Here is a 26691-nt window from a genome sequence, read left to right on the forward strand (position 1 = left end):
GCGAGCCTCTTTTTTTGTGTAGAATGCGGTGAGATGAGATAATATGACTATGTTGTGTTTTATCCTGGAATTAACAATTAGATTAACTAGCAGAAAATGAGGTCTTTCAAACTCAAAATCTTTCTAACTCAGTTTTTCTGATTAGGTCAAGACATATATTCAATCAGTGGTGGAAAAAGCACTCAATTGTCATACTTGAGTAAAAATAAAGATACCTTAACAGAAAATGACTCAAGTAAAAGTGAAATTCACCCAGTAAACTACTACTTGAGTAAAAGGCTAAAAGCATTTGGTTTTAAATGTACTTAAGTATCAAAAGGAAAAGTATTTAGCAAACCAGACTGCACACTTTTTTTTCTCTTTTTTTTACTGATAGCCAGGGGGCACACTTCAACACTCAGACATAATTTACCATCAAAGCATTTGTGTTCAGTGAGTCCGCCAGATCAGAGGCAGTAGGGATGACCAGGCATGTTCTCTTGATAAGTGTGCGAATTGGACCATTTTCCTGTCAAAATGTAAGGGGTACTTTTGGGGGTCAGGGAAAATGTATGGAGTAGAAAGTACATTATTTTCTTTAGGAATGTAGTGAAGTAAAAGTAAAAGTTGCCAAAAATATAAATAGTAAAGTACAGATACCCCCCAAAACTACTTAAGTAGTAATTTAAAGTATTTTTACTTAAGTACTTTACACCACTGATATTCATCAATGGCAACCATTGGTTAAGTTTGTTAAAGGTGCAGTGGTATTATATAACCAAGTAGGCCCATAAAACTCACTGAAGACAAGTCACAATAAACGTGTGTGGGGGTCATAGGTCAGATAGGAAGACTCACCCTTAACCTTTGTCCGACACTGAATACAGACAACTTCTGTACCCCCCCCCCCCCCCCCACACACACACACAAACACACGCACACACTCATAGTCACCAGTGTGGTTTCCGCTTCACTACATTGCAAAAGCATATGCCTTGGCTCGCCTGGTTTGTCTCAGTGTCTGCTTATCACATGGCCAGTACTGGTATCACATAACCGTGTTGTTTTTAAATGGGTTCTCCTGCCATTCTGGTTTAGTGTAGCTCCCATAGCTGTGTGTCTGAGGAGGAGCAAGAGAGTGCCTTCTGGCAAAAAGTCTCTCATGTCTAACGGCCTTTTTGCATATTCTTTCCATTACACACACACACACGCAGGCACACACAGACACGCACACATGCACACACACACTTTGGAGCTGCTCTGTGCTGTCTGATGCTATTATTGTCCGTGGTCAAGGGACAAGCAATGGACAAATAAAAGAGTGGGAATCCTAAGCTAATCATAAGCTATATACAGCACATGAACAGAATGCGTGGTTTCATGTACATGTGTGACGAGCACAATGGTCAGACATATGCTATTTTGGATATTTTTTTTTTTATATATAAAAATCGCAGAAAGATTGCTGGGCGACCAGAATATTGCAACCAGTGATTTCTGTAAAAACTGTGAATTCTGGAAAAGTTACTGGAATTTTTGCAACCCTAGTATGCACGCACCAAATTGAAAAAAATCGAGTAGATAGCTGATGCGAAAGGTTAAGTGAAATCTGAGTCGAGGAGGAAGCAACTGGGTTCACCTACACGTTCCGGAATCCCCTCTTACATTAAGAACATCACTTAAGCAATACTGACCGTGCTGTGTTCCTTTGGGCATAGCACTCTAACAATGCGGTCAAAGAAGAATTATACCTAAAAAAAAAAAGAAGAATATTCTGTCATATGCAAACATGGGGAAGGTAGATTGAATTTGACTGCATAAAGGGGCAATCAACAGTTGCGACATCCACTTTTGTACTTCAAATCTGATGATAGGAACCCATTGATTCTTGAGGAACAGAACATATAAACACCTCACGAGCTTAGTTCAACTGTCGTACCTCATCAGAACCCAAAATACAAGCTTGTTTTACACCACTGCAATGTTTGTAAACAGATCAAATATAAACACCATGTAGCCTCAAAACACGATTAAATCTATAATTGATATACCATGGATGGTCAGTCATTGCATCCGTAGCTCTGTCTATGAATTTGAGAAGTGGGTACATTTCTCCAGCCCCATCCCTCGGCTTTTTACCAACCTAGGGGCGGGGAGGACACTTTGTTAGTGTTTCTACTGCCGATTGCCGCTAAAACTGATGTATCCTTATTTGATGAGTCGTTCCCGGAAACACACAAAATCCTTCACTGAGCAGACATTATGTAACAGGGTGTAAAGGTTTAAACATAGAAGGCAAAAGAGGGAAGGAGAGGAGAGGGAAACAAAGAGATAACACTAAGCGTGTTGGACTGAGCGCCAAGGTCTGTAGTACAGAGGGAGGAAGGGTGGGCGGGAGGGAGGGAGAAAAACGAGGAGGGGAAGGAGTAAGGGGGTGAGGGCTGGCTATCAGGCCAACACAAAACCCCTCCGATTCCTGCTGCAGGAGAGGCAGCAAGACTAGAGCACCGGCGCTGCCTGCAGCCCGCCTGCTCTGAATGGCAAGTGGCTCGGGAGAGAAGGAGGGAGGGAGAGAAGGAGGGAGAGAAGGAGGGAGAGTGCGTGTGAGAGAGGCAGATTGGGTTAGAAACCAGAGAGGTGTGAGAGAGAGAGAGAGAGAGAGAGAGAGAGAGAGAGAGAGAGAGAGAGAGAGAGAGAGAGAGAGAGAGAGAGAGAGAGAGAGAGAGAGAGAGAGAGAGAGAGAGAGAGAGAGAGAGAGAGAGAGAGAGAGAGAGAGAGAGAGAGAGAGAGAGAGAGAGAGAGAGAGAGAGAGAGAGAGAGAGAGAAGGGTGACGCTCCTCTCATCAGTGAGGGAGAGAGAGGAAAAACGAGGGAGGGAGGAAAAAAGAGGGAGGGAGAGAGGGGGAAAGTCCGGACATCACTGACGCACACTGTTCCACCGAAGGGCCAGTAGGCCCTATTTATCAAGCACAACGAGGGGCTATTTCTGTCTCTCCGGTGTGGAGGGGGGGGGGGGGGGGGGGGGTCAGTAGCACCAGCACCGCGTGACCGCAAAGAGCAGACAAACACAGAAATAAAGAGGAGGAAAAACAACAAGCGGTTCTCATGAACACATTGTGATTAGTAACAAGCAGCAGCAGCACGAATCATGTATGTCTCTCTCCCATAAACACCTTCTTTATTTTCCCTACAGCACCAAAGTGTCTGAATCTCAGTAAACAGTGCTGCTAAGCTGTGTGTGTGTGTGTGTGTGTGTGTGTGTGTGTGTGTGTGTGTGTGTGTGTGTGTGTGTGTGTGTGTGTGTGTGTGTGTGTGTGTGTGTGTGTGTGTGTGTGTGTGTGTGTGTGTGTGCGATAGACAAATAAATAGAGTGTGTACGTGCATGTGTGTTATATTGCGAGCGTGTGCATGTGCATGTGCGTTTGCGTGCTCGTGCACATATGACGTCGTGCGCGTACGACGTGCTCGTGCACGTGTATGATTTCACATCTGTATGTCTGCCCAGAGCTTGCTAAGAAACATGCAGTTTTCCCTGTGAAAACCCTGCATCGCTGACTGTGTACCTGTGGAGGGTGAGTGGGAGGCAGACCAGATAGACATCCACTTCTGCAGCTCCAGTCAGGCACAGACCAGACTAGACAGTGAGAAAGTTACAGATGCACAAATAGCACGCTGCCCACAAAAATGCTAACCTCCCATGCAATTGTAATGGTGAGAGGTTAGCATCTCTTGGCGGTATGATATTTGTGCGTCTGTAACTTTCTCACTCCTCATTATTCACAATTCATTCAAGATCATCCGTAGTCATGGTAGCATCCACATTAATGCAGAAGTGTTTAGAAACATTATATTCTTATTGACAATACAAATTACTACAAAATGACACAATACATTATTTACCATTAATTTATATTGGGCACAAAATAATCTGAAAGACAACCAAAACAAACCGTTTGTAGAGTAACAAGTTTGATGCAGTCATTGCGTGCTATAAATATGGGACCAACTACTTCACTTTTTACTGCCTTAATACACATACTGTATAAGTGAATTTGTCACAATACTTTTGACCCCCTAAAATGGCAGGAAACTATGAACAAAAAGTGCTGCATTTTCTGTTCACCTGACATGGATGAAAATACCCTCAACTTATAGCTGACAGTCTGCACTTTAACCTCATAGTTGGATCATTGTTGGATTTAAGGACCACACTTTTGGAGTATAGAGCCAAAAGAAGAACAAATGCTCCACGGTCGTGCACTACTTTTGACCAGACCCCTACGTGAGCCCTGGTCAAAAGCAGTGCACTATAGAATAGGCTGCCCTGGTCAAAAGCAGTGCACTATAAAATAGGCTGCCCTGGTCAAAAGCAGTGCACTATAGAATAGGCTGCCCTGGTCAAAAGCAGTGCACTATAAAATAGGCTGCCCTGGTCAAAAGCAGTGCACTATAAAATAGGCTGCCCTGGTCAAAAGCAGTGCACTATAGAATAGGCTGCCCTGGTCAAAAGCAGTGCACTATAAAATAGGCTGCCCTGGTCAAAAGCAGTGCACTATAGAATAGGCTGCCCTGGTCAAAAGCAGTGCACTATAGAATAGGCTGCCCTGGTCAAAAGCAGTGCACTATAAAATAGGCTGCCCTGGTCAAAAGCAGTGCACTATAAAATAGGCTGCCCTGGTCAAAAGCAGTGCACTATAGAATAGGCTGCCCTGGTCAAAAGCAGTGCACTATAAAATAGGCTGCCCTGGTCAAAAGCAGTGCACTATAAAATAGGCTGCCCTGGTCAAAAGCAGTGCACTATAAAATAGGCTGCCCTGGTCAAAAGCAGTGCACTATAGAATAGGCTGACCTGGACAAAAGCAGTGCACTATAGAATAGGCTGCCCTGGTCAAAAGCAGTGCACTATAAAATAGGCTGCCCTGGTCAAAAGCAGTGCACTATAGAATAGGCTGCCCTGGTCAAAAGCAGTGCACTATAGAATATGCTGCCCTGGTCAAAAGCAGTGCACTATAAAAAAGTCTGCCCTGGTCAAAAGCAGTGCACTATAGAATAGGCTGCCCTGGTCAAAAGCAGTGCACTATAGAATAGGCTGCCCTGGTCAAAAGCAGTGCACTATAAAATAGGCTGCCCTGGTCAAAAGCAGTGCACTATAGAATAGGCTGCCCTGGTCAAAAGCAGTGCACTATAAAATAGGCTGCCCTGGTCAAAAGCAGTGCACTATAAAATAGGCTGCCCTGGTCAAAAGCAGTGCACTATAGAATAGGCTCCCCTGGTCAGTCCGTTTAAGGAACTGTTAACAATACTGGGCGATGTAATCCCATTCCATCATCGTATTTCTCCTATCATTTATTAGTTCATTTCTTTTCTCGCCGCTCGGTGATGGATCAGCTAGGGGGATCTGCCATCGCGTTTAGGGCGGCGAGGGATTTCCATGCGCTTCGGCGGTGGCCCCAGGGCACCTGGGAGATATCGTGGCGGTGAGTCAGGAAGGGGCCACTCCATTCGTCTCGGGTCCATACATGACCCCCAAGAGTGGGGAGCTGAGCTGAGGGGCTAGGCTATATCTTCCAGCACATTCAAATAGGAACGAGGAACTGAATGTGTTTCTTAACCCTCTCAAGTGCACCACTGCAAATACAAATTTGTAGTAACACACACACACACACACACACACACACACACACACACACACACACACACACACACACACACACACACACACACACACACACACACACACACACACACACACACACACACACACACACACACACACACACCACTTAACTGCTGTGGGTCAGGAGGGCGTATGTCTGTAACCCTACTCACCCCAATCCCACTCACTTCCCCTCTCCATGGCAGTGCCTGTTGACACATTGCTCACTGTCTCCCAGTACGCCTCCCCACCTCCCCACAGGTCGAGTCATGGTGACCCCCAGTCTAAGTGATACTGCACTTAGGCCACAGCCAGGATTAGAACTCAGCAAATTGGCACCGGCTGGAGCCCTGGAAGGGGAATTGTTATCCCACTACCACACTTTTCTGCCTGTTTCTCATTTTTCTCCATACATTTTAGCTGTCTTTCGCAATCCACTTCTCACCAAGTGGAAAAGTTTTTCTGGGCCCCGTTTGGTTCGTTTTTTGCTCGGTGTCTGTGTAAGCTTCGATCAGATTGGTGCACTGTGGTTCTGCGTAACTACTCTGGAGGTTGTCTGGGTGCATGTTTTGAACGCACACACTCGTGCACACAAAAGCAAACACACACCACACACACGCAGACCCTCTGGGTGTGTCAAACAGCGGATGAGCATGTGATTTGCTAAAAGGTTCAACCTTCTATTTACATGGAACTCACAGAGGGCAACTAGTGCTACCATGCCGTTCCCTCTCAAAAGGCCTCACATGGACTGGGGGAATATTCTGATATTGTAAAATGGTGATATCGACTTGCTCAACGCGTGTGAACGTCAGGTGGTGTGTTTGTTGTGTAGGGTAAGAGAGACGAGAGGTGAGAATCTCTTTCTTCCCTTTTGTGTTCTTTTTACTTGAAATTGGAGTCAGGAAAATCCTTTCAAAGATGTCTCTCTGTCAGTGGTGTTTATTCATGGATGCCAAGGGAAGTCAAGCATCCCCCAAGAATGTACCAAGAAAAGAAAAAAAACATAATTTTCCATCGATTCACAAGACGCTAAAGGAACACTACATAACCAAAAGTATGTGGATACCTGCTCATTGAACATCTCATTCTAAAATCATGGGCATTAATATGGAGTTAGTCCCTCCTTTGCTGCTATAACAGCCTCTACTCTTCTGGAAAGGCTTTGCACTAGTTGTTGGAACATTGCTGTGGGGACTTGCTTCCATCTGGCCACAAGAGCATTAGTGAGGTCAGGCACTGATGTTAGGCCTGGCATTAGCCAGCATTCCAATTCATCCAATGGTGTTTGATGGGGTTGAGGTCAGGGCTCTGTGCAGGCCAGTCATGTTCTTCCACACCAATCTCGAAAAACCATTTCTATATGTACCTCGCTTTGTGCACGAGGCCATTGTCATGCTGAAACAGGAAAGGGCCTTTCCCAAACTGTTGCCACAAAGATAGAAGCACAGAATCGTCTAGAATGTCATTGTATGCTGTAGCGTTAAGATTTCCATTCACTGGAACTAGGGGGCCTAGCCCGAACCATGAAAAACAGTCCCAGACTATTATACCTCCTTTAACCAAACTTTACAGTTGGCACTATACATTCGGGCAGGTAGCGTTCTACTGTCATCCGCCAAACACAGATTAGTCCATCGGACTGCCAGGTGGTGAAGTGTGATTCATCACTCCAGAGAACACGTTTCCACTGCTCCAGAGTCCAAAGACGGTGAGCTTTACATCACTCCAGCCAATGTTTGGCATTATGCATGGTGATCTTAGGTTTGTGTGGGGCTGCTCTGCTTTGGAAACCCAATTCATGAAGCTCCCAACGAACAGATCCTGTGCTGATGTTGCTTCCAGAGGCAGTTTGGAACTCGGTAGAGTGTTGCAACCGAGGACAGATTATTTTTACGTGCTACGCGCTTCAGCACTCGATGGTCCCGTTCTGTGAGCTTGTGTGGCCTACCACTTCGCGGCTGAGCCGTTGTTGCTCCTAGAGGTTTCCACAATAACAGCACTTACAGTTGACCTCTAGCAGGACAGAAATTTGACGAACTGACTTGTTGGAAATATCTATGGAAAGATCCTGCTATTCTATGACGGTGTCACGTTGAAATCCCTGAGCTCTTCGGTAAGGTAATTTTACTGTCAATGTTTGTCTATGGAGATTGCATGGATGTGTGCTCGATTTTATACACCTGTCAGCAACGGGTGTGGCGGAAAATCCGAATCCACTCATTTGAAGGGGTGTCCACATACTTTTGTACATATAGTGTTCTCACCGGAGAAAGCATCCGAGCGAGCAAAACAGCGCCCCTCTGTTTCTGTAAGTCTAGCCCATCTATCTGATGCTGTCTGGTCAAAAAGAATATGACATTGTTGTTGTCCATAGAATTGAATGCAAGGTCAGCCAGCGAGCATTTGGCCTATTAGCATTTGGCCTATTGGCTATGATAAAATAATAGCCAATCAGCTCAGCGTTGAGCTAAACTGAGTGAGCTCAACTTTGAATGGTCCTGGCACACCAAAAAAAATTGTCAAGGGAAGCCAGTTTGGATTTGGCTTCAATCACATCGAGAGCAAAATGCCATAGACAGAAACAACGTGAATTGCTGCATCTCATTGTGTTGTTGTCCTCCAGTGGCTAGCTAGAAATGGTCTCTTTCCTAAATTAGCTAAAATTGTCCCTTCCTAAATTTAGATAGGGACTTGGACTAGATAGGGACTTGGACTCATAGTTTTACTTAATTCTCAGTACTGGCCAATGACTATAAGGGCGATTCTGATCCAACCATAAATGCATACATTGTGCCCCTGGCCTGAGAGGATGGAAGCTCAACATGTAGCTAGATGTAGAAGGCTAATGTTAACTAGGTAGCTCATCGTTGCCCGTGAAAGGAATTTAGGCTACTGAGCAAGCATTTTAGCCAGATAGCCTAGGACAACAAAAAATAAAAGCGTGTACTGTATGACAGAGTGATAGACCATTTCGTCACCAAGAAAGAGAGGAGGATGGCATTGGTGTTTCTCTACAAGTGAGGTGAATCAACACGTTTTTTCTACCATTGTGCATGCACACGCACACACACACGTACACACAGGATTCAGCACCATGGACAGCCATGTCATATTTACCTTACGTTGATTGGATTCAATTGTTTGCGGTATCTTTTAGTTGTCACTCTAATAGACTAAGCAGAGGTGAGTTGATGATGTTGAAATGTTGAAGTTGAAATGGTGCTGGAATAGTGGAAGCAGCTCCTGTTTAGCGACTTGCGGTTAACTCTTCGTGGTTCTAAATGAATAGTTGTTTAGTAGTAGTGTGGGAAACATTACCTTGCTTGACCATGCTATAGGTCGCGTAACTGTCTGTTAAATGCAATATGCTTTGCGGACTTCACCGGACTGGTTCCCCAGTGGTTTTCCCCACTCACTGCTACTGCCCAATGATGTATTCCTTTTTTTTTTTTTTTTTAACAGTCTCCGGCTGCAGACAGAAAACAATCCAGCCTTGAAAATTGAGAGACAACATCTCGGATTCTGAGGGAAGTCGATAAAAGCCTGTATCACACTTTCTCCTTTAACAACCTTCACTCAAAGTCTATTGTAGGAATCATCAAACGTGTTATATCTTAACTACTAGCCTTCAAACCAACCTTTCACAAAGTACCATTTTAACAAAAAAGAAGAGCATAAATATTGGGTCATCTAAAAAGGACTGCACTTTCCTCCATAAAATAGACATAAGAGCAGCGCTACAGAAATGTCTACAAATCTTTCTAGGTCATAAATCCCTTTATAACCTTGAATACAGTGTTACACTATTACTGTATCGTGCTGATGTAGATACACTGTCTGAGGATGATGAGATCATCAGCAGGTCCCATATTGGCCTGGCCAGCAGCACCAGCTGCTACAGCCTGGGAAACAGCTGGAGAAGGGAGGCCTCCGACCAGCATGGCAGAGCCCTATGAGGAACATACTGGGAAGTAGTCAGGGTTGCCCCAGGGATGCCTCCTCTGCCCGCTACACTTTCTGAGGGTCTGACAGGGTCAGGTCTCCACTCTGGGAGATACAGTGTTAATTATCCGGGGCACCCCTCAGAGGAAATGGAAGGAGTGAGAGTGAGAGACTGATAGAGTTGAGGCTCCGCTGAGAAGTATTGTGTACGAGCACAGGCCATTGCTAACCCTGCTGTTGTAGCTAGTATGCTATTCGCAACTGTTGGTGCTAATACTAACTAACACTTTCATATACACTACATTACTGCTTACAGTATTGCTGACGTGACAGCTGAAGCTACGCTATGCTTCACCGCTAACGCAATCGCTAACTTTCAAAAAGGATCAAATCAAATCAAAGTGTATTTGTCACGTGCGCCGAATACAACAGGTGTAGACCTTACAGTGAAATGCTTACTTACAGGCTCTAACCAATAATGCAAAAAAAGTGTTAGGTGAACAATAGGTAAGTAAAGAAATAAAAAAACAGTAAAAAAAAAACAGGCTATTTACAGTAGCGAGTAGTGATATTGCTAATATTGCAGCAGAGACAGAAAGAGAGTGAGAAAGAGAAAAAAAGACAGGCTAGCATTGGCAGAGCTAATGCTAACTCTGTTGCTAACCAAAAGTCGAGAAGGGGTCAAGGCTCCTCTCAGATGGGCTGTAGGGCTCTGCCGCGTTCGCTCCTGCAGTCCAAGAGTAAACACCCATAACTGACATTGATTGGCCTCTAAATGGTAGAGGAGGACACTTAATTATGAATATTAAACAGGGCCGACGTAAACAGCAATAAGGAAAATAACATGCGAAAATAGGCTCCACTTGTCATTGTTTTGGCACATCGACGAAAGAGGTTTTCTCTCTCTCTGTGTGCTTGTAGAGAGAGGGAAGCAGAAGAAGAGAAGAAGCAGGGGCTGAGGATTTATTTTGTCTTGTCAGAGGGACTTGCCTTCTGCTGATGGGTGCCAAATCAGACAGGCCCAAGGAAAGCAGTGTGGTTTACTCCACAAGATTTCAATGGACTATAATGGGGATTGTTCTATTTACTGAGTCTTTATGAACAATATGTCAGACGATAACACTCTTACCTGGTGGCAAAACTGGTTGAATAATCCCAATGGGTTGCGGTTTTGTCCAGTTTTACCAACTGGGTAGCATTAAGTATGGTTAAGCATGGGAGTTTTTTCTTACCACGTGACCAGAACGAGAAAAACTCTAGGACCTAGACTTTAATACAGTGTTTTTGGACATTGACACATTTCAAGCTGTTCCTGAGGTGGTGTTGCCGCAATTACGGCATGCCGAAACATTCCGATCAAAAGCACTTTGTGGAGTTTGATTCATTCCTAATTATGACTTTGGAAATGCTGGGCTTTGATAATGACACCCTCCATCATGTCAAATTGAAATGCCGCCATCGCTCACAGGGGGTTTGATCCTTCATCGTGGCATAACTGTCCCTTTGTTACATCCACCCCTGCAACATGGTATCAGTGCTACGCATCACATTATAATTATTTTACAACAAGATGTTTCGTGCTCAAGAGGTAAAAGCATACAGTCGACTCTGACATTGACTCGAGCTCTGACATTGTCTACGCTCAAAGCCCAGGAATTACCGTTGTTCTTTTTCGTTTTGCCATTACCTCCATATAAGTACATATTATAACTCTAGAAGGACATTAGCATCCAGGCAACATGTCTAAAAATAATCCACTACTGTAAAGGAAAGCGTTGATCAAACAGCTCATTAAATATAAACCAATATTGTGTAAACCAATGTATTATAGATACAGTGCCTTTGAAACGTGTTCTTTTTCACATTTTGTTACGTTACAGCCTTATTCTAAAATGTATTCAATCGTTTTTCCCCCTCCTCATCAATCTCAAACAATACCCCATAACGACAAGGCTAAAACAGGTTTTTATACATTTTTGCTCATTTATAATAATAAAAAACTGAAATATAACATTTACATAAGGATCCATACCCTTTACTCAGTACTTGGTTGAAGCACCTTTGGCAGCGATTACAGCCTTGAGTCTTCTTGGGTATGACGCTACAAGCTTGGCACAACTGTATTTGGGGAGTTTCTCCCATTCTTCTCTGCAGATCCTCTCAAGCTCTGTCAGGTTGGATGGGGAGCGTTGCTGCACAGCTATTTTCAGGTCTCTCCCGAGATGTTCGATTGGGTTCAAGTCCAAGCTCTGGCTGGACCACTCAAGGACATTCAGAGACTTGTCCAGAAGCCACTCCTGCTAGGGTCATTGTCCTGTTGGAAGGTGAACCTTCGCCCTAGTCTGAGGTTCTGAGCGCTATGGAGCAGGTTTTCATCAAGTATCTCTCTGTACTTTTCTCCGTTCATCTTTGCCTCAATCCTGACTAGCCTCCCAGTCCCTGCCGCTGAAAAACATCCCCACAGCATGATGCTGTCACCACCATGCTTCACCGTAGGGATGGTGCCAGGTTTCCTCTAGACGTGTCACTTGGCATTCAGGCCAAAGAGTTAAATCTTGGTTTCATCAGACCAGAGAATCTTGTATCTCATGGTCTGAGAGTCTTTACGTGCCTTTTGGCAAACACCAAGCGGGCTGTCATGTGCCTTTTACTGAGGAGTTGCTTCTGTCTGGCCACTGTACCATAAAGGCCTGATTGGTGGACTGCTGTAGAGATGGTTGTCCTTTTGAAAAGTTCTCCCATCTCCAGCTCTGTCAGAGTGACCATCGGGTTCTTTGTCAACTCCCTGACTAAAGCCCTTCCCCCCGATTGTTCAGTTTGGCCGGGCGGCCAGCTCTAGGAAGAGTCTTGGTGGTTCCAAACTTCTTCCATTTAAGAATGATGGAGGGCACTGTGTTCTTGGGGACCACCAATGCTGCATGAATGTTTTGGTACCCTTCCCCAGATCTGTGCCTCGATAGAATCCTGTCTCGGAACTCTACGGACAATTGCTTCGACCTAATGGCTTGGTTTTTGCTGTGACATCTACTGTCAACTGTGGTACCTTTTATAGACAGTTGTGATTTGAATTTACCACAGTTGGACTCCAGTCAAGTTGTAGAATCATCTCAAGGACGATCAATACAAACAGGATGCACCTGACCTCAATTTCGAGGCTCATAGCAAAGGATCGGAGTACTTATGTAAATAAGGTATTTATTTTTTCTATCTTAAATACATTTGGTAAAAAAAAAATCAAAGTGTTTTCACTTCATCATTTAGGGGGTATTGTGTGTATTTTTTATTGAAACCATTTTAGAATAAGGCTGTACCGTAACAACATGTGGAAAAAGTCAAGTATACTGAATAGTATATCTAAATGAATATTATAAAATGATCTGAATTAATACTCTCTCTCTCTCTAATAAGTATTTACAAATCAACACAAAGCACATCATTGACAAGCATACAAGTGTTGGAGATCTGAAGGAATATCTCTCTATCCACTCTCTGTCTTCTCCGACATATCTCAAGTGCCAGATGTCACCGGTTGGCTGCTGTCAGAATCATTTTATCAAGTGCCAATCACATTTTAGATCTATACTCATCCCTCGTATTCCCCCTATGTAAAGCGACTGAAGCTGAAAATACTGCAATTTGAAATCGGTTTCTTCCTCAACAGCAGCTATCATCAAACAACGCTCTTTTCCCCGGTGTCCCCCTTGATTTTCCATGACATGACGAGACTCTCGATTGAAGTGTGACACGGACTGAATGATTCATGGTGGGGGAAAGAAAACGTAAACAGAAACGACTTCTATGACAAACAAAATGCCTTGACACCCAGAGGCAAACTATATCTCACACACCCAAGGCTTTTAACACACACATCATGTGATGACTATTAAACATATGACAGGGGTCAAGAAAGACAGCCTTCTCTTTTCCTGTGACCTTCACGCCAAGCCATTGCCCTGACAACGGGCGTGCCCATTCCAAGAAAGAAAAAGGAAAACCAAACCTACAGGGATAAGAGTGTGGCAAAATGATTGCCTCAACTCGGTGAGAAAAGACATCGTTGTGTTGGCAAATCGATGCCTTGTGTGCTAAAACGTCACTGGCTGGCGCGTTAAGGGGGAGGTGTTAGCGGACTGATTGACATTTCCATGGATTGAACATTTTCAACCTATACTTTCAGCTGTACCTATACAAATATAATTCACTCTGCCTTGTCTTGACAAAAGAGCAAGTCGTTTTGATGCAGAGTAACGTAGAAGCTAAATGCTCCTTTAATACCATGTGTATATTATTCAGCACCTGTTGGGAAGTGAACCCCAAAAACCTCAACCATGACATAATAAATCAAATAAAATGTTATTGGTCACATACACATGGTTAGCAGATGTTAATGCGAGTGTAGCGATCTAGTCCCGACCGTGCAGTGATATCTAACAATTTCACAACAACTACCTTATACACACAATTGTAAAATAATGAATAAGAATATGTACATATAAATATATGGATGAACGATGGCCGAAGGCAAGATGCAGTAGATGGTATAGAGTACAGTGTATACATATGAGATGAGTAATGTAGGGTATGTAAACATTATATAAAGTGGCATTGTTTAAAGTGACTAGTGATACAATTTTTTATTATTAAAGTGGCTAGAGATGTGAGTCAGTATGTTGGCAGCAGCCACTCAATGTTAGTGGTGGCTGTTTAACAGTCTGATGGCCTTGAGATAGAAGCTGTTTTTCAGTCTCTCGGTCCCAGCTTTGATGCACCTGTACTGACCTCGCCTTCTGGATGATAGCGGGGTGAACAGGCAGTGGCTCGGGTGGTTGTTGTCCTTGATGATCTTTTTGGCCTTCCTGTGACATCGGGTGGTGTAGGTGTCCTGGAGGGCAGGTAGTTTGACCCCGGTGATGCGTTGTGCAGACCGCACTACACTCTGGAGAGCCTTACGGTTGTGGGCAGAGCAGTTTCCGTACCAGGCTGTGATACAGCCCGACAGGATGCTCTCGATTGTGCATCTGTAAAAGTTTGTGAGTGTTTTCGGTGACAAGCCACATTTCTTCAGCCTCCTGAGGTTGAAGAGGCGCTGTTGCGCCTTGTTCACCACGCTGTCTGTGTGGGTGGACCATTTCAGTTTGTCCGTGATGTGCAGGCCGAGCAACACACTCCGTATTACAATAGTAATGCTATTTCGCTTAAACATATGCCATTTATCCAAATCAACTTGCAGTAGCACATGCATACATTTTCATTACAGGTGGCTCCAGCGGGAATCAAACCGATGATTCTGGCATTGCTGACACCGTGCTCTACGAAATGAGCCACTCAAGACCACTGTGTGCGTGAATCTTATTCTGTACCTGTTGGGGCGTGAACCCCAACACATGCACCATTATATAGTCTTGTTGCCAGCCTATTGCCACGTTCCCAGGTCATTACAGCACTAATGGCACGCTGTAGCCTAACAAACAATGCTGGACATTGGGCCGAAATACAGTAATACACTCTTCACGCTTCCACCGACACACACACACAATCACACACATACACACAGGGCTGCAGGGTTGTGTCTATACTACTCTGTGGTACTGTACTGAGAGCAGTGGGTCTGAAGCCAATGCCACAGGGGAGCACGTCATCATCTCCATATCTGCTCTTTGCATACACACACACACACACGCACACACACACACACACACTCACACACACACAGACACAGACACAGACACAGACACAGACACAGTCACAGTCACAGTCACAGTCACAGACACAGACACAGACACAGAGACACACACACACACACACACACAGACACACACACACACACACACACACACAGACACAGACACAGACACAGACACAGACACAGACACAGACACAGTCACAGTCACAGACACAGACACAGACACAGAGACACACACACACACACACACAGACACACACACACACACACACAGACACAGACACAGACACACACACACACACACACACAGTCACAGACACACACACAGTCACACACACACACACAGTCACAGACACAGACACACACACACACACACACACACACACACACACACACACACACACACACACACACACACACACACACACACACACACACACACACACACACACACACACACACACACACACACAAATGGCATTATTAACCCATGAGTGCCAAGACACAATGCCCAGCTCTCCTTCCCACCGGTGAGCCTGGGTACACGAGAGCAACACAGCCAGTGAACAGTACACGAGAGCAACACAGCCATGTGAACAGAACACACGTTACATCTCGTGCAGCCTGGGATGTGAACAGAACACACGTTACATCTCGTGCAGCCTGGGATGTGAACAGAACACACGTTACATCTCGTGCAGCCTGGGATGTGAACAGAACACACGTTACGTCTCGTGCAGCCTGGGATGTGAACAGAACACACGTTACATCTCGTGCAGCCTGGGATGTGAACAGAACACACGTTACGTCTCGTGCAGCCTGGGATGTGAACAGAACACACGTTACGTCTCGTGCAGCCTGGGATGTGAACAGTACACACGTTACGTCTCGTGCAGCCTGGGATGTGAACAGTACACACGTTACGTTTCGTGCAGCCTGGGATGTGAACAGAACACACGTTACGTCTCGTGCAGCCTGGGATGTGAACAGTACACACGTTACGTCTCGTGCAGCCTCGGATGTGAACAGAACACACGTTACGTCTCGTGCAGCCTGGGATGTGAACAGAACACACGTTACGTTTCGTGCAGCCTGGGATGTGAACAGTACACACGTTACGTCTCGTGCAGCCTGGGATGTGAACAGAACACACGTTACGTTTCGTGCAGCCTGGGATGTGAACAGTACACACGTTACGTCTCGTGCAGCCTGGGATGTGAACAGAACACACGTTACGTTTCGTGCAGCCTGGGATGTGAACAGTACACACGTTACGTCTCGTGCAGCCTGGGATGTGAACAGTACACACGTTACGTCTCGTGCAGCCTCGGATGTGAACAGAACACACGTTACGTCTCGTGCAGCCTGGGATGTGAACAGAACACACGTTACGTTTCGTGCAGCCTGGGATGTGAACAGTACACACGTTACGTCTCGTGCAGCCTGGGATGTGAACAGAACACACGTTACGTTTCGTGCAGCCTGGGATGTGAACAGTACACACGTTACGTCTCGTGCAGCCTGGGATGTGAACAACGCAGACCTGATAAAGGACTTAGGGTCAAAACACTGTCAACATGTCAAATGAAAGTCATTGGAGCAAAGGGGCATAGATTACAGTTTGCATAGTCTATTTGACCTTCTGTGTTTGAATTGAACAATGTAAGACGCATACTGGAAGAGAGAGAAACCAGCGCCCGCATTGATATAGCGTTTAAAAAAAAAACAGTGCTGGATCTAGGATCAGGTCTCACTGTCCTTGAAATCTTATTAGTTATGATTTAGAAGACAAAACTGATCCTAGATCAGCATGCCTACTCTGAGAATCTTTATGAAGACGGGCCCAGATGCTTTGCTAAAATGTAAATGAGGTTGGGGAGCTCTGGCAGCAGGGAATGGATGGAGTTGGGCAGGCGACGGGGGGTACATTTTGGGTGGCAGAGAGTTTAATGCTCTTTCTCCCTCTTTTCTGGGACATCAGAGCTATCAAAGATGTACACAGTGGAAGCTGGCGAGAGGGGTAGTCTGACTCATCCGACAGGCAGAACAAAGTTCCCCCCTGGTCGACTGGCGCGAGGCAATAAGGACACAACAGCAGCACAGTGTGCGTCCCAAATGGAACCCTATTCCCCGCCAAAAGTAGGGCACTATAAAGGGAATAGGACGCAAACACAGTGTTTGATATGGGGGTTTTCTAATGCCGGTGCTATTATAGCCTAGCACTCCGCTGGGAAGCAGACACACAGACACTCACAATAAGCAGAGGGACACATTCATACATACACACTGACTCACACACATACACAGGCAAAGGTACACGTACACACACACTTACACACAGGAACACATTTGCATAAAACAGATAGAACATCCAAATGTAGGATGCTAGACCACAAGGCACAGAAAAGACTACAGTCACAGACCCACACAAAATAACAGATGGGCTTCCTCCCCACTGGTCAGGGGTCGGGCCCCCCGGGGATTGTTTTAGTATGCAGTGTAGCCTACTATCTATAGCTATATACCATATTTAGTTGCTATTTCTAAACTTTAAAAAAAATAAAAATGACACATGAAATAGCCTGGCAACGTAGAGGCCTACAGTAGCAACAGTAGGCGACGGCGTCGCCTTGCGTTTTTTGTGTGCAAATGTTTTCACCCTACGTCTTTAGGTCCGGGTTGCGAGCCCGACTATTTTCGATACGGAGTATTGCCATCCCAGAAATTCATTCCTGAGACATTGTGCATGATATGTCCATTGCGCTGCACACAACTTAAACTTAGTCTTGAATGATGCATGCCAATATATACTGGAGATAAAGGACCGTTGATATTGCAACCAAATCAAACTACGTGTTATTGGTCACACACACATGGTTAGCAGACGTTAATGCAAACACCAGTTCACCAGAACAAAATCGCAAACCGCTAAAGACGATAGTCTGTTTGCGTCTGCCAATTTATAGGGTGTCCAGTATCCAGGCGACCTGTCCCCAGTGCCTCCTATATATACACTTAATCTCCATCAAAAACGTTTTGAAGCCGGCAATTAAGGAGAATGAGAGGCTCAACTGAAGACGTTTCAGAACTGCTGTATTTGAAGTACCACGCCCTTCTGCACAGTTTCTCTGACGTTGCTACGGCAATCATGCTGTTTTTACCATCCACGTAACTGTCGCTTCTGGAGAAATTGTTTTCTAAACTAAAACTCATAAATAACTACCTAAGAAGCATTAGGCTCTAGGCCTGATAGGAGCTGTAGAACACCTGAGTAAGCTCCACTCATCACACCGGCACCGTCGTAGCCTTGACTATGCAATATCCCCTCACTTTCAATCAGTTACAAAGGCCTGAGACACTTTTTCAGTCACATTCCTGAAGCCAAGAAAACAAACACTTAGCTTCCTAGTAGATATGGAAATGAAAAAAAGGTTTATGACTGACTTTTTGGAGGGTTACTGTCAAATTGATACGTACAATTTTAAACAATATACGTCGATGACAGGTGCATGGGCCCCCAGAGCTTGTGGGCCCCACTACCTTGCGTGGTCTGGGGGGGCGTGCGGTATGGCATGTTCCTCTCACATGGGCTTTTTCAACACAAGTTACCCTCAATAATGACTTAATCGTGACCTTTAACTGTTGCTAGTTAGGCTACTGACAAAACAAAACTTTTAGTCATTTCCTGCACCATGAATGCATCAATGCATCATTGATTGAATAAACTGTATTGATTCGCAGAGGGGAGACTGAATTGGTCATCATTATCATGGATAGTGAATGGGTTAAAGACCAGCATTTGGGCATCACCACCCCCACCTTGTCACCTGCATGGTTGGCACGAAACCGCCTGGTCTCCAATCAGTGACGACGAAGAAGAAACTGAGTAAATCGATTTCCCCTGCCGAGCACCGGCCGATGTTTACCGAGGCACACACAAAGCATCGGCACCGGAACACATCTCGGGGGAGGTGTTTACCCGCGGCGACAGGCTTGTTCCTGTCGTGACATGCCCTGGTTGCCGCCGAGGCTCCCGGTGTTCCCGGTGTGTTTTTGTTTCGTCTACTGCGCCTCCCTGTCGATAACGGGGCGTCTCTGGAGCGGGGAAGGGGCGAGGGAGATGGGCAGACGTTTCGACGCAGGCAAACACTTTTGTTCAAGTCATCAAACGTTTGATTTCGACTGGCTGGAAGGATGATTGTTCTCTCCACATACAGTTATGAGCGGCTACAATCACTAGCACTTTAGTCACATACAGCAGGCAGTCAACCATTTCTTGGAGTGTACTGATATTGAAGTCTCCCAATCAGAAAATGCTATTCAAATCTTAGAAATCCTCACATTTCACAATAACCAACAAAAGCAGGGCCTACATCCTGCGGTAGAAAACTTCCCACCCATCCAGCCCAGAGATGACCAACTGTAGCCTATAACTGGGAGTTGTGAATGGAATTGCCATCTGCTGGAGGTTAGCCTCCATGGCAGCCCCCCCCCCCCTTCTTCCCGCATACGGCAGCCCCTTTCTGGGTAGCTCTGTGCACTGACCCCCTTCCCCACCCGTCCTTCTCCTGCCTGTCCACATTATCTCAGCAGAGGGCCAATTAGCCATCATCATCTGGCCTGTTTTGTCGAGGCGCGTCAGGAAGCCGAACTCCCTCTGATCCAATAGTGGATTTAAATAATGGATCTGTAATCAGGAGGCTGTTAATTATGAGTCTCTGGCGAACCCTCTGTCAACTTAATCTGATGACGAGGCAGGCCGAGGCAGACCACTCTATCAAGTCAATGTGATGCTGACGAGGCGGAGGCAGAGTGAGAGACAGACAGGGAGGACAGTGAGGGAGTAATTAAGTGAAGGGGGAAGGGAGGATGGGAAGGGGGGGATATGCATGGGAATAATGCCTGTTTGTGTGTCGCTTTAATGATGTGTCATGTTAATAATTCTGTGTGTGTGTGTGTGTGTGTGTGTGTGTGTGTGTGTGTGTGTGTGTGTGTGTGTGTGTGTGTGTGTGTGTGTGTGTGTGTGTGTGTGTGTGTGTGTGTGTGTGTGTATCATCTATATACAACTTCTACTGCACAAACATCTTCGATAGTTTGTCTAGTCCACACTGTTCCAGATTATGGATTTCAAATTGATATTAAAGCAACTTTTCTCTTTGATTCTCAAATACATTGTCCCACTGACAATTGGTACTTTCCATCACACTGGAAAGAACATAATTGGGAGAGTATAATTGGGAGACGTGTACTCGACAGACATGCTTTGCTCGGTTGACTAGAGCGTTGTGCTAATTTGAACAAGGACAAAACTCTTCCACTGCCATATAAGAGCTACTGCCACGAGGGCAAGTTTACTGTCAATACTGTTTTCACCAATGAAATGTCCCAGCAAGCAGATCTGATGGCACCAATGACATTGTATCCCTCTATGCCAGTGGTATTCAAAGTCGGGGTCGGGAATTGCACATTTGGGAGCCAAAAATTAAGAGTACAAACTATTTTATTGGACAATATACAAACATTTTTGAGAAAGATAGTTTGACAATAAAAATGAAAAAAAGGTCAATATATGTATTGGTTCTCTTAGTTTTGATAAGAGAGATGAAAATGTAATGAATTGAAGGTTATTTGTTGATGTGAAAATCGAAATGTACCGATTTTAAGGTTGTCATTAGATTCGTGGTGGGGTGGGGTCGCCCGAATTCCTGGCAATTTCTGGCACCCGCTGAAAAAGTTATACCTCTGCTCTAAGCTAATACATGGCAACATTTCATCTGAACAATTAGAGGCTCGCATGACAACGCTGACTTGAGTACATCCTCTCAAAGAGAAGGGATGACACTAGGTCTCAAATGACACCCTACTCCTTTTATAGTGTGATACACATAGTGGAGTGAAAGTGGAGAGGATAGGGGAGAGTTTCATAGATTTCCACTGATAGAAGACCTCTTCAGACAGCGACACTAACAGATGAACAGGAGGACTCAAGTGATCCCTTATTGAGTACGAATGTACTGAGTACTATCAGACATAAGCATACACACACACACACACACACACACACACACACACACACACACACACACACGTGTGTGTCCAAATTGCACCTCCCTTTTACGCATGGACCGAGATACGGCCGTGGCCCTAGAGCCTTTTGGGTCAGTGGGACTCGAGAGCCAGCCTGAGCCAGCTGTGGCCACCAACAAGAAATTACTCACTGGAAATGGTTTACTGCCAAGGGCAAGAATCAATAAGAAGCCACAGTTCTACCCATTGGGTAAGTAATAGAAAAGTGAGGAAAAAGAGGCGGGAAAAAAGAACGGGATGCATCTAATGCTGCTATTTGTTGACCCTACTCAGACCCCAGTAAAGAGGCTATCAGCAGTTCTATCAACCAAGAGGAAAGAGCTATGGGCAGCTAGCTATCCATGCGAGGGGGAGGTTTTGTGGCTCTGGAACTATTAGAAATCTGACATTGGCCGGGAACATTGCAACAGGCTTTCGCAGCAGCAGACACAAATCTGAGACAGCCAACCAATATCCTTTTTAAACAAGATACACCAAAAAAAAGACAAAGACGATGCGGGGGGAAAAAAAATTACTACGTTCGTCGGGGGACTCTAAGAAAGGCAAAGGACAAAGGCAATCAGACGTAGCTGTAAACAAAGCTTAAATGCTGATCTCTCCTCTAGCTCAAGTGTAATTAACTTGCGAGAGAATGATTAAGCTGAAACCACCACCATTGCATAACGGCTGTAATTCTTCAAGGGGTACTTACAATTCAGCATCTCTATAACTCGGCAGAGCCAAGGTGACTAAGGGTAAATGAGGGAACGGATAATAAACTCCCAACATACTTCTACTATCAAAAACAGCCTTACCAAAGTAGTGTACGGTGCATTACCAAAACGCAACATGTTTTTAAAATACCACCCTACTTTCTAGATAGTGCACTACTTTTGGCCTGAGCGCCCTATTCCCTACATAGGCCACTGCTTTTTAACCAGACCACCTATTCCATAGATAGTGCAGTAGGGTGTCATTTGAGACGAAGCCTTGGTGGTAGTGTAGTGAGAAGAGTAGCCAACATATTGCCCAATGGGAATCGAGTACATCCAGTAGCCATGTCCAGGTATGACAGCTAATGAGAATGTACGAGGTTAAAGCCGATAGCCATTAGTCTGGAGTTATTGATGTGTGTTGAACCAGGCTACTCTTTATGGTGAGTGTCTGGTGTCTAGTCCATTCAATCACAGAGGGTCTGTCGATGTCCATCCGCTACAGTGCCAGGCAGTGGTGGCCATTTTGGATTTTTGAGTCTCATCTACACTCTGGTGAAGGAATGAACTCCCATCTATCTATCTAGGTGTCAAGAGTTAAACATTAAAGCTGCAACGTTTCATGGCTGGTAGGCTGGTGAGTGCAATAGCGTCAGAGCTCAGTATTTGTGCAATAAATTACGCAAGTGAGATGTTCGCTAACCAGCCAGCGTCCTTAGTAAATCCATTGTGTTAGCATGCTGTAGTTAAAATTGCTAATGCAGCAGAAACATGAAGGGAAAATAATAGTATGTTGATTACGCATAACCAATGTAAACAACACAAACACAATCTACATTTTATTAATAGTAAGCACCAACTTATTAATTAGTTAATTCCACGTCCTCAGTAACTGCCTAGCGTGGTTTGCATTGATTAACCTAGCGTTAGCCTAGAGAAGAACACGCTACACATATTAACACAAAACAGAATGCAAATGAAGATGGATTTCACGTATGGAGAAGAGAGTCTCTTTCAGAATGCAAAGCTACTGTAGCTGAGCGCAACAGTGCAACCAACACATCTGACATGTTACCAGTGGATCAGAGTGTCAGAGCACAGGAAACATCAGGGTTAGGGGTTGGATTCCAGCACGAGGCAACATAAACTGAATATATCTGTCAATGTTGACAGTTCAGCAATTAGCTTGTAAGAAAAGCATCTGCTGGAGGACATTTTGTGCTTGCGCTCACATATTCACATGCCTTCGAAAGACATTACCTTTAAATGGAGCGAAAGGGGACTTTTTTTGTTGTTGTTGTGGGGGCTCTCGTCACGAACGTCTGTCTACGTCCCACAGAGGCCCAATGTTGACCTTCCCTGGCCGCCCATGGGTAGGCATTCACAGGGGGATGAGTAGGCCTCTCTGCACCCTGATGATCCGCTCTGAGCTGCTCTGGGCTACACGGATAGCGTGACAGCAGTTTTCAGAACGGAAGGAAAGGAAGAGGAGAAGGAGTGAATCACAGCACACAAAGTCTCTCTCTCTCTCCCGCTCTCTAAAGTTGACTTGCCCACACATTAGTTCCACAGAGATGGCGATTTCACTCGAGATGTTTTAATTTGTTTCCGCTTTTTCATCTCTGGGCTCACAGACGGCGTTCTGTCATTTCGGTCTCATTTCCGGGGACGCGGAAGTCCCCACAGCGAAAGAAGCGTGCCATGTTCTCCACCCAATTTTCTCCAGTCGAATGTCCCCCTTTTTCCTAAATGACACAGAAAACCGTCTTGGTGTCTTTGAATGTTCATGAATCAAAATAGAAGGGGAGGGTAGGGTAATGCCCTCGTTTCCCCCAACGCCGCTATCCTCCCTCTAGTCGAGTCAACCCCACCAGAAGAATCAACGGCGTGGTTTGAAGGAACAAATGAAGGTTATCGTTCAGACGAGTCGAGATGCCTATCTGCCCCCACCGCCCATCTTTAATAGGATTGTGTGTGCTTGTGTATAGGTGCATGCATGGTTGTGTGTGCATGTCCGTGCACGTGCCCATGTGTCTGCTCTCTCCACATCCACAACCTCTTAAAAAGTCTAAAACGGATGGCCCGGTTACTCCTATCTCCTGTTTGCTGTGTTAAGTCATTACGGCGCTACCGACTCATTAGCCGGTGCAGCCATCCATCCGTTACGGGGCTGAAGAGAAATGGGCTGAGGTAGACGAGCAGGAGAGAGATACATCTGCCTGGGAGACGTCGTCCACATTCCATAGGTTCATTTCTCCCCTCCCGGCGCGTTATATGTCTCGTCCCACTGTGAAAGCTTTGCAGAGGCACCACTCTCGAGGCGTGAAAACGGCAACAAAAAAAAAAAAACGTAAGAAGCGAAGGAACATGTTTCGGTGGAGCATCATTAACGAGTACTCAAGATAAGTCTTTGGCATTCAGAGCTCAAAACAGCACGACGCTGCTCCTTCAAATTGGCTAATCTTGGTCGGAATAGCTGCAGTGTGAATATGTCAATCGTGAATGTCAGTTAAATCGGTTACTTAATTATGAATGACAAATGAGTGACAGCAGAGGTAAAGCAAAGGTGAGAGCAGGTTCTCTGTCGCCGTCTAACTTTCCTATAACTAGTAAACCCAGGTCTAGGAACTGTTGATGGCTTTCCTTAGACAACTACTCATTTAGAGTTTCAGAGTAGGAGTGCAGATCTAGGATCAGGTCCCCCCTGTCCATATAATCATCTTCATTATGATAAAAAAAAAGGCAAAACTGATCCTAGATCACCATTCTTTATTAGACACTTTATGAATACGAGCCCTGGTATAGTAACCCTCGCTAGCTGCTGACGATGTTTCCCTGGTCTTCTGTGTAGACAGACAATTACCAGACGAGTCAGGGCCGACATAGCACTTTTTACTTCCTGATTAAATCCTTTATTTCACAGCAGAACGCCCAGCAAGGAGGCATGATGTAAAAGTTATGTCTGCTGTCAGAAAGGAGGGAGGGAGGGAGGGAGAGCGATGGCATGATTACGTCATGTAAGGGACCAAATCGTCAGATTTGTCACAGCTCATTGACTTTGGAATTTAACGGGAGTGAGATGACAAGGGCTGGGAAAGACGGACGGGGTCTGTGAACCAGGGAACCCTAGGAGCTGGGAGCGTGGTCGACGTCCTGAGAGGAAAAAACTATGTTACACTGTCCGTCTCTAAGTGGCAACAGATCAAATCTGTACTCACACTGGACAGCCGAGTCCTCAAACAACCGTGATGAAAGAGACACGGCAGTCAGCATTCAGTGTTATCAAATGCAGATTTACTTGATCTAGTTTGGTTTGACTCTTTTCGGTTCAATGGACAAGGAAATTAAAGCTAGGATATATCCATGCAAAGAGCTGAATCACAGTGTGTGAATCGTAGAGTCGTAGAGCAAACACCCATGACATATGGGAACCATACTCTCACCATGCCGTGGTCATTGCACTTCTGCTCTTCTAAAGAAAAAAAGGAAGAAAAAAACGGACATAAAATGTTTACACCAACTGGGGTAATTCGCTGGTTGGTTTGGTCACAAACAGAAGCATCCATAGCAGGGTAATGTAAGGTAATGCTGCCATATATAGTGCATTTAGTAAGTATTCAGACCCCTTGACTTTTCCCACATTTTGTTACGTTACAGCCTTATTCTTAAATGGAATAAATTGCCTTTTCCCTCATCAATCTACACACAATACCCCAAATTACATAACAAAAACAGGTTTATAATTTTTTTTGCAAATGTATAATTATTCTTTTTTTTTTATGACATAATACATTTACATGGGTATTCAGACCCTTTACTCAGTACTTGGTTGAAGCACCTTTGGCAGCGATTACAGCCTTGAGTCTTCTTGGATATGATGCTACAAGCTTGGCACACCTGTAATTGGCGAGTTTCTCCCATTCTTCTCTGCAGATCCTCTCAAGCTCTGTCAGGTTGGATGTGGAGCGTTGCTGCACAGCTATTTTCAGGTCTCTCCAGAGATGTTGATCAAGTCCGGGCTCTGGCTGGGCCACTCAAGGACATTCAGAGACTTGTCCCGAAGCCACTCCTGTGTTGTCTTGGCTGTGTGCTTAGGGTCATTGTCCTATTGGAAGGTGAACCTATGCCCCAGTCTGAGGTCCTGACCGCTCTGGAGCAGGTTTTCATCAAGGATCTCTCTGCACTTTGCTCTGTTCATCTTTGCCTCGATCCCGATCCCAATCCGTGCCGCTGAAAAACATCCCCACAGCATGATTCTGCCACCACCATGCTTCACCGTAGGGATGGTGCCCGGTTTCCTCCAGACGTGACGTTTGGCATTCAGGCCAAATAGTTCAATCTTGGTTTCATCAGACCAGAGAATCGTGTTTCTCATGGTCTGAGAATCTTTAGTTTCCTAGAGTTGCCTTTAGTTGCCTGACCAAGGCCATTCTCCCCCGATTGCTCAGTTTGACCTTGCGGCCAGCTCTAGGAAGCTGGTTCCAAACTTCTTCCATTTAAGAATGATGGAGGCCACTGTGGTCTTGGGGTCCTTCAAAGCTGCAGACATTTTTCGGTGCCCTTCCCCAGACAAGTTCGTGCCTTTCCAAATCATGTCCAATCAATTGAATTTACCACAGATAGACTCCAATAAATTTGTAGAAACATCT

At 45.1% G+C, this 26691-nt stretch overlaps 1 protein-coding gene across 6 annotated transcripts in view; it reads right to left on the reverse strand.

Moving 5' to 3' along the window:
• The window catches only part of LOC120052780 (catenin alpha-2-like), a 654154-nt gene that overhangs the window by 176565 nt on the left and 450898 nt on the right, over window positions 1–26691 (reverse strand). The window contains exon 8 of one of the 6 annotated variants that reach the window (XM_038999894.1): window positions 1228–1239. The exons of the other annotated variants lie outside the window; for them this stretch is intronic. Within the exon in view, the coding sequence (XP_038855822.1) occupies window positions 1228–1239 (12 nt within the window). The remainder of the gene's footprint in view (window positions 1–1227; window positions 1240–26691) is intronic. 6 annotated transcript variants of the gene reach the window in all.

Source organism: Salvelinus namaycush, chromosome 8 (genome assembly GCF_016432855.1).
Source record: "Salvelinus namaycush isolate Seneca chromosome 8, SaNama_1.0, whole genome shotgun sequence".
In the NCBI taxonomy this organism is placed as follows: domain Eukaryota; kingdom Metazoa; phylum Chordata; class Actinopteri; order Salmoniformes; family Salmonidae; genus Salvelinus; species Salvelinus namaycush.